Below are 11,654 nucleotides of genomic sequence, written 5' to 3'. Positions count from 1 at the left end.
CCCTCGTAGGCGGCGGCAAGAAGCGCAAGAAGAAGAAGTACACCACCCCCAAGAGAAAGCCTCATGTCCACAAGAAGGTGAAGCTCCGAGTGCTTAAGTACTACAAGATCACCGGCGACGGGAAGGTCTCTCGCTTGAGGGTTGAGTGTCCGTCTCCCACATGCGGTCACGGATACTTCATGGCCAAGCACGCCAACAGAATGCACTGCGGATACTGCTCCACTTCCCTTGTTCAGCAGCAGAAGTGAGCTTGATGTGTGTCAGGAACTGGTGACGGGTTGAGAGATAGTTGGGAGAGTCCATCAGACAATAGAAATGGGAGAGCCCATCACGTAATTCGAATGCTGTGTTTGTGCTTCATATGTGGTTTCGTTATGGCACGTCCACTACAGACGTGCGACGTAGCCAGCATCCGACTACGAGCGAAGGTGCCAGCGGTGGTGCTGGACGCCGCCCGACTAGCTGCCTCCATCGAGGAAGAGATAACTGAGGAGATGATGTGGGCAGAGAACATTGTCCAGGTTGGATTCCACAGCGTGCCAGGCGTGAATGCAGCATTGGTGGGAATGTCAGCGGGGGATCGTAAAGTGGTATCCACCAGCGCCATGGGCATGCACCTAGAGTACGTATTGGAGGTCAAGAAGACGCGCAAAGCGACGTGCAGACATCAGGAGCTGTGAAACGTAAAGACTAATCAGTCCGTGCCTAGCATAGATAGAAGAGGGTGCAGCCACACATGCAAACACATCTCGATTCCCTGTCCGACCAGGAGGCCGATTACGGCAGTGTACAGTAGCGTCAAACCATGTCGGTCCGCAGCGCGGAACATGGCGGGGTTGCCCAGAGCGTATAGAGCGGCTGCGACGTGGAGAAGACACGTGCGGTGAAAAACAACGCCATAGTCGTACTGAAACCGGTACCAGTGGAAGGCCTTCAATATCCCTCCCCAAAGCAGCACTCCGCAGTAGAAGGCAACAGTATGCTTATCACTGACCAAGAGACGTTCTTGGAGTGGTGACGGCCGCGGTGGAGATGGCCACCCCAACGGTTTCCGAGTGTCGATGTCTACGGGCAACTTGAGTGATCGTGCCTGCTTGGTCAACTTCATTTCCCCCACAGGACACCTGGTGACATTCAACAACAGGATGGCAGTGAGGTTCCTCATATGGCAGACACGGCGCTCCAAAATCATAAGGCGTATTTTTGGGTGCAAATTAAGTTCCATAAAGAATGGATCCTTGACAAATAGCGTAGATCTGACGGAATCCTATCTCAGCAACCTGTCCCATGAACAGACCCACTGCTGCGGAGTACGCAACAGCGCAGTTGAGCCGCTTTGCAACGAGAAACAACTTCTGGCCGTAACAGGACTGTAACCAGGCCATCATGAATATCATCAGCTCACGGCAGTACAGAAACCTGAAGTTGACGGCTGGGCAGCAAAATAGGACAACGGCCAGCCAAAGCAGGACGGCCGCGTAGAAGGAAACGTCGCAGAGGCAGATCAGATTCCGCCAAACTGGAGGCTCCCGAACCTCCAACTTCGGCATTGGGGACGCAACGAAAGGACCCGCACCTTCCAGAGAACCCAACCGATTGACACTCCTAAAAGGCGCACAGCAAACGGACTGCATCTCCGGCATGGAACTGGGCTTGGTCACGTTCAACAGGATGGCTGCGAGGTGCCTCACACAGGGGACAGGTTGCATTCTCATATCGCGTATATATATGAGATTACAATGCAAGCTTCTGTCAAAGCAACCCGTCAAACTTGGCATCCTACTGCTGTGTGCAGCGGACCCTAAGGCTCCCGCACCCGTTCCTGATGCGGCCAAGGCTCAGATTGGCCTCGAAGTAACATGTGCTCTGCCTGCTCTGCTCAGACTGCCAGCGCCAGCCCTTTCGGGACGTCAGCTGCTGTCCCGGGACCTGTCATCCGATGACTTTATGAAGGGGTACCTGAGCACATGTACTCTGGTGATATTTGTCATTGGCGCCAGACTTCCAAAATTGTTCACTCGTCACACAATTGATGTCAGGTGGTACGGCACGCTCATCATCATGCTGACAACCTTGGCATGCTACAAGCCCCTAGCGTACAAGACGCGACGATTTCCGCGCTCGAGACGATATATGTTGGGATGTCTGTTCTGTTCGTTTTGTGAGGCGCTGCTCGCACGTTTGATGATCGGACGAGCGGCATAAGAGATTAGTTGCTCACAGTGCGGGACAGATTACTCAGTCTTGTCGACCACGACACGCTTAGACTTCACTCTCATATGGCTGAGTCGCCATACAATTCTGTGTGTGCTCAACCGCTTTGCTTACAGCCAGACATACATGGTGAAAGCCGAGATCCACCAGTTACGCTGGTGCCGAAATAGACTTGCTTTGAAACTGTTGTGCGTTGTCTTTTCCAGGGCAGAGGACGCGAGGCCTGTCACGGAGGGCCCCATCACCCTACGATGCAAGTGCTTCGACTCCACGACAAACGCGACCACACTGATGACGAAGATGATGAACGGCAGCGAAAAGCTCACGTTGCCGGTCTTGAATTTTAGGCGACTGACATACGCTGCAGCTCTCTCGACGAAGCTAATGTTGGTAACTAGGAGAAGTGACAGCACCACTCCAAAAGGGAGGAAGACGTGGCTGAAGGTGGACCACATTATTGGGTATAAACGAAAGCTGTGTTGCACGGGTGGGGTGGGGTGGCTTATGCTAGTTTCACACCAGCCACGCAGTCTTGACATCGAAGCCGGCCGTCTCTTCGTCAATCAGAGAGAGACCTTTGGCGGCGCAAAAACTGGTTACGGCATGACTCCACTGTGACAAGCTCTCTCTGGTAACATTCAAGCTCGGATCCACAGGTGCCAAGCCCAGATGTCTCCCAGTGTAGCTTTCTTGCTGGGCCACCGCCAGTCCGCTGAGCGCGTAAGCGGTATGGTAGACGTCCGGCTTCTTGCTGGGTTTATCTCGAAAGCCTGGAGTGAGCTCAAAGGAGTCTTGGCGCGTGTCGTTAACAGCTGGCTGACAGGCAAACAACACATAGTTTTCCAATGCCTTGGCGTCAAACAAACAGTGGTCCGCGCCAGTGGCCTCGCGAACGAGAGCGAAGGAGGCTCCCACCCAAAATGAGTAGCAGGAGTCTACGAGTTTATTCGGACGGCCCTTGAACCCGCCTTCGATGCCTGCCTGCAAACTTCGCAGCCAGCTAAGAAGCCTGTCAATGTGGAAGCAGGTCTGTGGTTGGACATCCAATAACTTCAGCGTCGCCAGGGCGCAGTAAGCGTAGCCAGCATGGCTCTCTGCGCCTGGTACTCCACCCACTCCGCCATCGAAACCCTGACAGCTGGATATGTATTCCGGCAGGCCTCTCTTGAGCTCGTTCGTGAGCACGCCAGAAACCTTCGCGGCAGCCACCGCGCTGTACGCGCCACGCATATCGGTTTCTCCTTCGGGCTGCATCCGAAAAGAGCCGCAGGGGTTCTTTACTGAAGAAAGGAACGACAGGATGCCTTGGCGGTCGAGGCATTCAGGCGCCTGCAAGATGAGACAGCTCATCACGTTTGGGTACTGGAAGAGTTGATTAGGCGGTGCTATTCGGGATCCTACCTGGGATGCCACATGCGGCGGAAAGGGTGGTGACGCAGACATGCCGCCTGAGGGGTGGTGTGTGGATAAGAGGTAGGAGCGGATCCCCGAGACGTCGACTCGCCGCAGTGCCCTGGAGGCAGTGATAATAGTTTCGCATGACTGTCGGCCACTCACGTTTCCCCCTCCAACAGTTTCAGTCCGTGCAGGGCGTGATACACCATCCACGACCTGCTCGTCGCGAATCCGAACCTCGTCGTCGGCAACGGCTGCACCAACGCCTTCCGGAGGAATCGGGCATGAAGGGCCTTCGGTAGCACCTGTTGAATGGGGCCCGACTCCTCGACCGAGGCGACATCACTCCTATCGTACAAGGAGGAATCGAACCTGAGGTCTGACCGAGGCAATCCGCCTCTACTCACCGCCAAGTCCAAGAGGCACGTGACATCGTCCTCGACTTGAATTTGGGACGTCAGAGTCGGGGTAAGCCGCGCATGGAGCAAGTGAGTAGGGCAATACATGCAGGTGTGCCCAAAATTCTCGCATTTCACCGATGGCTGCCCCAGAGATCAGAACGCGGATTGAAGTCGTCGACGGACTAAGACTCAAAGTCGAGGAGGTCTTTGAGCGGAGAGTGCGGTCGACACAAGTCGCCGCTGCAGTGATACGGCGGCGAGAGCTGCCTGGGTTCGGTGTGGAGGAGCGTGACTTCGCCTCTGCCGAGGAGAAGTGTCGACCGGCCCTGGCGCCTAATGAGGTGGAGATATTACGAGAAAAAGTGGCCGCCGCCAGCCTCTTAGACTCTGAGCTCTCTAGTTTCACAGTCCAAACACAGGAGCCCGTTTCACTGTTCGGGAAAAAGGTCGACAAGCTCGAGTCGCTGTTTTCTCTGCTGGAGAAGGAAGATCTGAAGCCCTCTGACCTGACCCAAGGAGACAAGCCCTCGTCCGCGAAGCAGATCACAGTTGGAGATCGTGGGTTCGCTGATCGGGAGGAAAGCACGGTGCGCGTAACCAATCTGGCTGAACACGTGGAGGAGGGGCAGTTGCATCAGTTGATGTCCACCGTGGGTCCTGTTCAGAAGGTGTTTATTCCCAAGAATGACTACGGACAATCCAAGGGCTTCGCCTTTGTTACCTATAGAATGAGGTCTCATGGGGCAGCGGCGATCGTGAAGTTCCAGCGGTTCGGATTCGAGAATCTCATCATCAACGTAGACTGGGCTCAACCAGCGAAGCGAAACCGAATTTAATGCCACCAAGGAGTGTTGTTTTGATGTGGTGTAAAATTTCTTGTCGCCGGTGCGAAAGGGTTCAAAGAGGGGCCTGGACGCGGTCTGACGGGTGGTGCTCTGATGACAGCTCGAGGCGGCCGGTACAGCTGAAATGGGCTGCCGAACGTGGGGAATTGTTGCCCATAGCTCGGGTACGGCATAGGCTGCTGAGGGTGCCACTGCGGCCAGGGCCCCGGATGCACTTGGGGCCACTGGGAGGGAGGTGCAGGTGGTCTCAGGCCAGCCATTCCGGGTATTTGACGTGGGGACGTATCAAAAGGATCCACCATGCTGGTTCGTGACTTTCTGAGAAATGTTAATGGCTTTTGTTGGGATGGAGTAGAGGAAAATAGAAGTAGATATCTTTGAATATCTACTATTCGCTGACAATTTCTTTTTCTTCATCTTCGGTGTCTCGGAGTGGGTAGTACTTGACTCCTCCGAATCCGAGGACTCTGGTTCTCTGCGTCGGCCCAGCTTCTTTTCGAGTGCTGCGATATCCTTAGCTTTAATGCGATCTTCGCCTATCTGTGAAGCGTTGGAGGTCATCGCCAGCAGGTCTTACCTTCTTTCCGCGGCCAGCACCACACCGGCGACAGACAAGCAGGCAGGCGCCAGTATCCACGTGTGTCACAGGCTGAGTATTCACCAGTTACGGGGCTCACGGAACTGCCGCACGTTTGACAACTCTTTGTCTTTGCCGCTAGGCTGTAGAGCTTCTCAAGGTTGACGGCTTCGTCGATTTCCTTCTTGGAGAGACCAAGATCCAACATAGAAATCGTGATTAACTGTGAAAGGATTCGCCTGGATTCGCTGCGTCCCCATCCAATTCTTATTTGTCATTTCAATGGGGAATATTTTCGGGTCCGTGAAACCGGAGCCAGTCAAACTGAAAGTCAGCGCAGACCGACAGCATTACTACTTTGACTGCGAGCCGCTGGACTTTGAGGACTATCCGCTCTGCGGCCAGCTGCCTTCAACGTTTCGGTCCGTGCTCACAGACCACGGGAAAGCAGTCGTGTCCTCTGAGCCTCTGGACTCATCCCGCCTAAGATGCACTGTGGTTCGTGCAGAGGCTGACGACTGGTTGCGTGAGGACTTCGAGATCCGAGGCATGGCCGTACCCTCCCACTTCAATTCCCCTAGGTCAGAAGAGGGCGAGGAGATAATGCCACAAAGAAGGTGTACAATCGGAACGGTTAGAGTCGAAAACTCGCCGCGTGCTCCAAGAGTAGCACATTCGTTCGGTTGTCTCAACGTTAAGAACGTAATGGTCACCGAGAGTGTGTTGGATTCTCGAGGTATGTCTCCGCAAGACCAGTCAGAAAAGTCGTCTCCGAGACAGGTGCGCACTGAGCCTACCGTACTCGACTTACCTAGCCCCTCGCCTCAGCCGGCCACGGAAATCATTCGCGACGATGGTCGATTTGCCAATGTCCGTCGCAGTCGCAGGATTTCAGCGATGAGTCACCGGACGGACGAAAACCGCCGTTCTGCCGATCCCCACGCGCGAGAAAGCACTGGTGTGTTCGTGTCCGAGTGCTCGCGGGTGATTGAGGCCATGCAGGCCAACAAGCGGCGGCGGCAGCACGATTCTGACGATCTCGTGTTCCCCAAAAAGAGGGAGTCCGATCTGGAGCTCCCCCGAAAGCGCGAGTCCGAGCAGGCGGTCTCAAAAATCGTACAGGGGTTCCAAAAGATGCTCAGCTGACCGCCTGAGCTTATACTCTTCGTGTATCGAACTATTGTCACATTCGTGTTTTATCCCCCGAGATGCGCGTTGGGTTCGACTCACGATGTAGGCAGCTTCTCGCTCCGGCGCTGCTATGCAAGGCGAATCCGCTCGCTAACGTAGAGCTGCATTGGGCTGGAGACCAGTCCTGCGACTCTGTCGTCGCCGCAGACGGACCGACCGTCAACTTGCGCGCAGGGAAGCTGGGAGTCCCTGTGAACGCACGTGTGGTGACCGAGATCCCTCCAACTGACCTCTACTTCGAGGCCACCATCGATCGCAGCGAGGGACTCGTGGACATTGGTGTGGTGGAACCTCACGAATTTGGGGGGCTCACCAAGGGGATGTTCTACAACGGCAACCTCTCGAACGGCTCCCAACAACTACTCGCTCACTACGGACCCACTCCAAAGCCGAGTGACGTGGTTGGCGTCCTTGTAACGCGAGAGGGCCCTGAGGCGACTGTCGCGTTCTTCATCAATGGCAGATGTTTAGGCACTGCATTTAAAGTGAAAGTGCTGGAAGGTGAACAGCTTGTGCCCTGCCTACATGTCGCAGGAAGCGCTACGGTGACCATCAGTGCCACGCCCACATTACCAGAAGACGTCCACCGGAATGTGCCGGAGTTTAACACGAGTTTCGAGGGGATGTGGGAGTTGACTGCAGTCGCCGTAGGACCTGCCAGGACTCCGTGGCCGTTGCCGGAGCAATGTGTTGCCTCGCCTCCTATATTCATCCTACAACAAGTCGTTGACGGGGAGTTTTCCCTTCACGTAGTGGTCGATAACGCTATGTCGGCCGACCTGGCTCTCGTCGACACCACGACGCCTCGGAGCCACATTATACGAGTGTCACCGTTCACTACTTCGAGACGCCAGGCCCCACCAGATTTTAGACGCGTGGAACAGCTGATCGCGTCTAAAGGCCCTGGCATCAACTGCGTCGAAGTTAAAACGAGCACGCTGCTGCTGCGCGGTCCCGAAATCGAACTACGCCTCAGGCGCCCTACCCAGAATCTGGACCCGTGCAACTACTACTAGGTCCCTCGCACGTTCAACTTCTCAGTTGTGTCCTCAATTGTATCCCAAACCCTCTGAGGCGTAATCTTCTTCGCTCTCGTCCACGTGCTCTTCGAGGTAGCTCTCACCAGAGCCGAGACCCATGTAGTAAAGTTCAGCCACATCGCTGGAGTACTTCGTCGGCTCCCAAAAGAACCACTGGTAGTCCTCCGCCTCCTCGGCGTCTCCCTCCCGCAAGGCGAGGCGGAACCGCTCAACGGCCTGTGCGACGCGACCCGCAGCGTGCTCTCGGTTGTAGTCCTCGTGCAGCAGACCGAGCCAGATTCTCTCCGCAGTCGACCAGACCATCAGCAGAGCCCGCTGATTCTTTCGGTCCGCGGGGCCTAGAAAGAAATTGATTGGCCCCTCGTCATCTGCAATGGACCTCACAAATCTCCAAGCCGTCTCGTTCCAAACAAAGCTCCACCCGCCATCCGTAAAGTCAATGTCGCCCGATGCCTGCACAAGGCGAACCGCGTCGCCGGCCGCGTCGCCATGTACGTTGCACAGCGGAATAAAGGCGTAGAATGGCACCCAGTGCTGGAAACCGTAGCACCCGCCGTAGTACCCATCCATGCTGCACCAGGCCAGACCAGTGAAGGCCAGCGGCTCTTCCTCACCGTCCTCAGTGAAGCGACTCGGAAATATCAGGTGATGCAAAGCGACCTGGGCATCTGGGTGCCACTGGTCTGGGCTGTATGTCCACAACTCGTCCAGTTGAGCTGGAGTTAGCGTGTCGGCCATCAGTGCACCTCCCCGTACGCAGTAGCCGTGAGTGCACACGGACAGCTCTTGACCGTTGACTTTCATTGTTCATTCACAATCGAAGCTTCAGCAGTTTTCCCTAAACGTTCGTACCTCAGCAGAACGTGCTCTGGTATACGCGGTCGTCGCTGGTCCCTCCGGATGAACGCGTCAAGAGTGGTCCCCTGTGTGGGGCTCTTTCGGATGCTAGGCTTAACTTTCGGAGCACCTGTGGGTTTTACAGACCAGTCGACTTTCACGGGCCTCGCATTAGAGGCGCTTTGAGGCCTTTCAGGCTCGGCGACCTTGACATACTCTCCGCCACAAGACTGCTTGTGGCCCTGCCACCACGGATCATGCGGCCCTGGGGACCTGTTTACTGCTCGTTTCAGCCATCCGAATCTAGGACCCCGCTCTCGACACGGTCCGTTGCATCTCCAGATATGCTTCCTATTGTAGTCCACCTCTTCGTGGAACGCGTGGTAGACAGACAGGTTCAGACCTGTCTCCGCGTTGATTCTGTGCATGTGCTTCAGGAACTCGGGTCCATGCGCGGTCCTATCCGTTTTGCCCTTGCGCACGAACAAGAAAGCGTGGATCATCTCGTGCAGTAAGGTTTCTCGCACCTCCTTAGGCGAACGGAATTTCAGAAGCGGCTCGGACAACCGTACGCTGCAATAGCCGCCAGATTCGTAAACACATACTCCGGCGCACAGGGTCATCCGCTGAGACCACCGCACCTCGACGCCCTTAAGCGCCCCCTCAAAGTAAAGCTCGTCGTAAAGGAGAAACGTGCTGTGGAGATCGGGGAAGACCCCTAGGTCCTCGAGTGTCATAATGGCAAATAAGCCATGAATCTGATGTACGTTGATGCTCTGCGCCAGCTGTTAGGAGCCCAAATGCTTAGTCGTTGTGAGCCAAATGTAGATATATGATCCTACGATTGCCTAAAGTTACGCACCGCTGGCCCACCTGGGTACTTCAGTGGGGATATTATTGTCTTCCAGTGCACGGCTGGTACCAAGTCCTCCAGACAACCACAGTGACAACGATGACTCATATTCCTGTGCTGAATGTGGTGGGGTATGCCGCCTGCTGAAACTGCCTAAATTTTAGCAATGCACCTCTTTCTGCTAGCCGCCGCAGCGACTGCTGCCAGACTGCCTTATAAGACCGACGATGGAGTACGCAACGTGTTGACGAACCTCATCGTAGAGCAGCCTGTGGCACCCTTCATTGCTGGATGCGGCGTGAATGCGCCCCTCTCCATGGAGTCTAACCCCGTGTACAGAGCATTCACGGGCATGCAGTCGCTAATGGGCCTAAAGAACTACGCCGAGTTGGAGAAAACGAACGAGAAAACGCTGGCGCTCCAGATTAAGCACCGGCGCTCGTCCTCCGAGTCGGACTATTCCGATTGTGCAGTTAGGAATGCCTTATTCAACCAGAAGGGCGGTAGAGAGTGGTCCTTTACCAAGGGGATCTGCGACTGCTCTGCGTCTGAAGTGGACAAGGCCAACTGTTCGAAGACTAAGGGGCTGGTGGAAGCTGCGGGCTGTTTGGAGCACAGGGTGCCTACTGCCTACTGCAGCTCCCATCCGGGGCCTGATGGCAACTTCGGTCTGGTGGTGGAGGAGCTATGTGCGGCGCCCAGCACAGCGGGGGTGTCCCCGTTCGACCTGGAGCTTTACGACATGTCCTACTTTGCTGGTACTCCGGCAGTAATTCCGGATGACATTGCGGTATCTGAAGGCCGCACGTACTACTGGCTCAACGCGGCTATCGATAAGGTAATGCACTACAGAGACTGGGAGTATCACTGTGCCCCTGGCGTGTACAGTTCCTTCCTTGAGGACGCGATGTCCGGTTGGAAGACTGTTCGCAACTACTTCTACGAGCATCCCTCTCACCAAAGCCCACTGCACTTGACGTCGGTCTTCAAGAAGGACGACACCAACTTCCTCGTCGTCTTTCCGGACGCGCAGAATAATTTCGAAGGCTACCTGCGTGACTCCACGCAGCTATCGTGGAAGCTGCTGGAGACTGTGGAAGGCAGCGCCCACACGGGTGGTGCCGCGGTCTCCAACAGCCTCTCGCCGGACCTAAACACCCTTCTGGTGGAGCAGTTCAAGGACTTCGACTTCGGAATCGTCGACGCTGCGGTGGTGCCGCGCGTGATCATTGCGGGAAAGGGGCTTTGGGGAGGCCCTTCCGCTGCTGTGGTGGCCAGGCGACTGGCCGACGCGTTCCGAGCAGCAGGTCTGACCGGCGTTCGGGTGGACCTTGTCATCATTAACAGCCCTCGCGTCGGTGACGGGGCGTTCACTGGAGGCCTAGCACGCGACATCAACATGAGGTCTGTCAACGTTGTGCCGTCCATGGCTGCCAGTTTCATCTGCCAATCCCAGAGATCTTGCACTGAGATTTCAGGCGCAATGCGAACTGGGCTGGGAAACGGTAATATCGACTCCTACGTCAGCCTCCCAGGTAGGGTGGACATCACAGCCGATCATATCGCTTCCGCCAGCCGTCAAAACGCGTGGACCTCCTCGAGGGCGACCTATCAGACGGCTGCCTTCGACACCTGCGCCATTGACTGCTTCTTTACCACAAAGTTTTGCGGTGCACATCATGATGCCTGCGACCCCGAGAAATGTTCGACTTGGGTTAAATGATGCGACTTTATGCGACTGAATTTTGAATATTCGATTAATGATGTGAACCCCTAAAAGCTGACAACAAAGATGTGAATAAATATCACAAATTTTGCTAAAAGCATTTTAAATGTTTTCAGAAACTGCTGAAAACGCAATTTTAATGCTTTTAATATCGATTCTTGCTCTTTCTCGTTTGGGGTGGGTTATTGCTGGGCAACTGATACAGATCCGCCGAGGACATCTTCGACAGTACTGGGAGGTTCCCCTTTGAACGGGACGGGGACTTGGTGACAACCGCTTCGACTCTGTTCGTGGGCTACCCGCTTGATTGGACGCAGCCGTTTCGCGTAGTCCCCACGTTCCAGAACGAGACGACCGAGGTTCCCTCGGTTGCACACACAGTTAAAACTATATCTACTGCTGCAACTTTGCCTGATATCTCGATTGCGACGTCTGCAGTCGCCACGTTGGATTCTCGCATTGCCACCCCTAAGGCTGATACAGACTCCACCAAGACGAAAACTAGACCCGTCGTCTGGGATACTCCCATTGCCATCCCTGAGAGACCAACCCTCGTCTATGATACTCCCATTGCC

At 55.2% G+C, this 11,654-nt stretch overlaps 12 protein-coding genes across 15 annotated transcripts; 5 read left to right on the top strand and 7 right to left on the bottom strand.

Moving 5' to 3' along the window:
- Positions 1-341: 341 nt before the first annotated feature.
- KVP18_003299 (uncharacterized protein) lies at positions 342-680 on the top strand (the record flags this gene model as incomplete). The annotated part of the gene is made up of 1 exon (XM_067954931.1): positions 342-680. The coding sequence occupies one exon, from the start codon at positions 342-344 to the stop codon at positions 678-680; it is 339 nt and encodes a 112-aa protein (XP_067809720.1).
- A 14-nt stretch (positions 681-694) lies between these two features.
- Positions 695-1,192, bottom strand: KVP18_003293 (uncharacterized protein; the record flags this gene model as incomplete). Of its 2 annotated transcripts, none has more annotated exons than XM_067954922.1 (1): positions 695-1,192. In XM_067954922.1, the coding sequence occupies one exon, from the start codon at positions 1,190-1,192 to the stop codon at positions 695-697; it is 498 nt and encodes a 165-aa protein (XP_067809711.1). The 2 variants fall into 2 exon arrangements, with proteins under 2 accessions (XP_067809711.1, XP_067809712.1); XM_067954923.1 differs by having other exon boundaries at positions 695-1,165.
- Positions 1,193-1,214: 22 nt separating this feature from the next.
- KVP18_003280 (uncharacterized protein) lies at positions 1,215-1,715 on the bottom strand (the record flags this gene model as incomplete). 2 transcript variants are annotated; one of them, XM_067954897.1, is made up of 1 exon in its annotated part: positions 1,215-1,715. In XM_067954897.1, one exon carries the CDS (start codon positions 1,713-1,715, stop codon positions 1,215-1,217), a length of 501 nt encoding a protein of 166 aa, XP_067809688.1. The 2 variants fall into 2 exon arrangements, with proteins under 2 accessions (XP_067809688.1, XP_067809687.1); XM_067954896.1 differs by having other exon boundaries at positions 1,215-1,709.
- A 609-nt stretch (positions 1,716-2,324) lies between these two features.
- Positions 2,325-2,669, bottom strand: KVP18_003298 (uncharacterized protein; the record flags this gene model as incomplete). The annotated part of the gene is made up of 1 exon (XM_067954930.1): positions 2,325-2,669. One exon carries the CDS (start codon positions 2,667-2,669, stop codon positions 2,325-2,327), a length of 345 nt encoding a protein of 114 aa, XP_067809719.1.
- A 58-nt stretch (positions 2,670-2,727) lies between these two features.
- KVP18_003287 (uncharacterized protein) lies at positions 2,728-3,657 on the bottom strand (the record flags this gene model as incomplete). Of its 2 annotated transcripts, none has more annotated exons than XM_067954915.1 (1): positions 2,728-3,657. In XM_067954915.1, one exon carries the CDS (start codon positions 3,655-3,657, stop codon positions 2,728-2,730), a length of 930 nt encoding a protein of 309 aa, XP_067809704.1. The 2 variants fall into 2 exon arrangements, with proteins under 2 accessions (XP_067809704.1, XP_067809703.1); XM_067954914.1 differs by having other exon boundaries at positions 2,728-3,468.
- Positions 3,658-3,767: 110 nt separating this feature from the next.
- On the bottom strand, positions 3,768-4,115 carry KVP18_003310 (uncharacterized protein; the record flags this gene model as incomplete). The annotated part of the gene is made up of 1 exon (XM_067954945.1): positions 3,768-4,115. The coding sequence occupies one exon, from the start codon at positions 4,113-4,115 to the stop codon at positions 3,768-3,770; it is 348 nt and encodes a 115-aa protein (XP_067809734.1).
- Positions 4,116-4,147: 32 nt separating this feature from the next.
- KVP18_003278 (uncharacterized protein) lies at positions 4,148-4,846 on the top strand (the record flags this gene model as incomplete). The annotated part of the gene is made up of 1 exon (XM_067954893.1): positions 4,148-4,846. The coding sequence occupies one exon, from the start codon at positions 4,148-4,150 to the stop codon at positions 4,844-4,846; it is 699 nt and encodes a 232-aa protein (XP_067809684.1).
- Positions 4,847-5,714: 868 nt separating this feature from the next.
- On the top strand, positions 5,715-6,578 carry KVP18_003307 (uncharacterized protein; the record flags this gene model as incomplete). The annotated part of the gene is made up of 1 exon (XM_067954942.1): positions 5,715-6,578. The coding sequence occupies one exon, from the start codon at positions 5,715-5,717 to the stop codon at positions 6,576-6,578; it is 864 nt and encodes a 287-aa protein (XP_067809731.1).
- Positions 6,579-6,640: 62 nt separating this feature from the next.
- Positions 6,641-7,639, top strand: KVP18_003308 (uncharacterized protein; the record flags this gene model as incomplete). The annotated part of the gene is made up of 1 exon (XM_067954943.1): positions 6,641-7,639. One exon carries the CDS (start codon positions 6,641-6,643, stop codon positions 7,637-7,639), a length of 999 nt encoding a protein of 332 aa, XP_067809732.1.
- A 33-nt stretch (positions 7,640-7,672) lies between these two features.
- Positions 7,673-8,401, bottom strand: KVP18_003292 (uncharacterized protein; the record flags this gene model as incomplete). Its single annotated transcript, XM_067954921.1, has 1 exon — positions 7,673-8,401. The coding sequence occupies one exon, from the start codon at positions 8,399-8,401 to the stop codon at positions 7,673-7,675; it is 729 nt and encodes a 242-aa protein (XP_067809710.1).
- Positions 8,402-8,463: 62 nt separating this feature from the next.
- KVP18_003309 (uncharacterized protein) lies at positions 8,464-9,237 on the bottom strand (the record flags this gene model as incomplete). The annotated part of the gene is made up of 1 exon (XM_067954944.1): positions 8,464-9,237. The coding sequence occupies one exon, from the start codon at positions 9,235-9,237 to the stop codon at positions 8,464-8,466; it is 774 nt and encodes a 257-aa protein (XP_067809733.1).
- Positions 9,238-9,519: 282 nt separating this feature from the next.
- Positions 9,520-11,076, top strand: KVP18_003312 (uncharacterized protein; the record flags this gene model as incomplete). The annotated part of the gene is made up of 1 exon (XM_067954947.1): positions 9,520-11,076. One exon carries the CDS (start codon positions 9,520-9,522, stop codon positions 11,074-11,076), a length of 1,557 nt encoding a protein of 518 aa, XP_067809736.1.
- Between the last annotated feature and the right edge of the window lie 578 nt (positions 11,077-11,654).

The sequence above is a fragment of a genome (genome assembly GCF_019968955.1).
Source record: "MAG: Porospora cf. gigantea A chromosome Unknown PgA_NODE_32_length_63425_cov_348.357, whole genome shotgun sequence".
In the NCBI taxonomy this organism is placed as follows: domain Eukaryota; phylum Apicomplexa; class Conoidasida; order Eugregarinorida; family Porosporidae; genus Porospora; species Porospora cf. gigantea A.
This window is presented reverse-complemented; position numbering and strand designations above follow the sequence as displayed.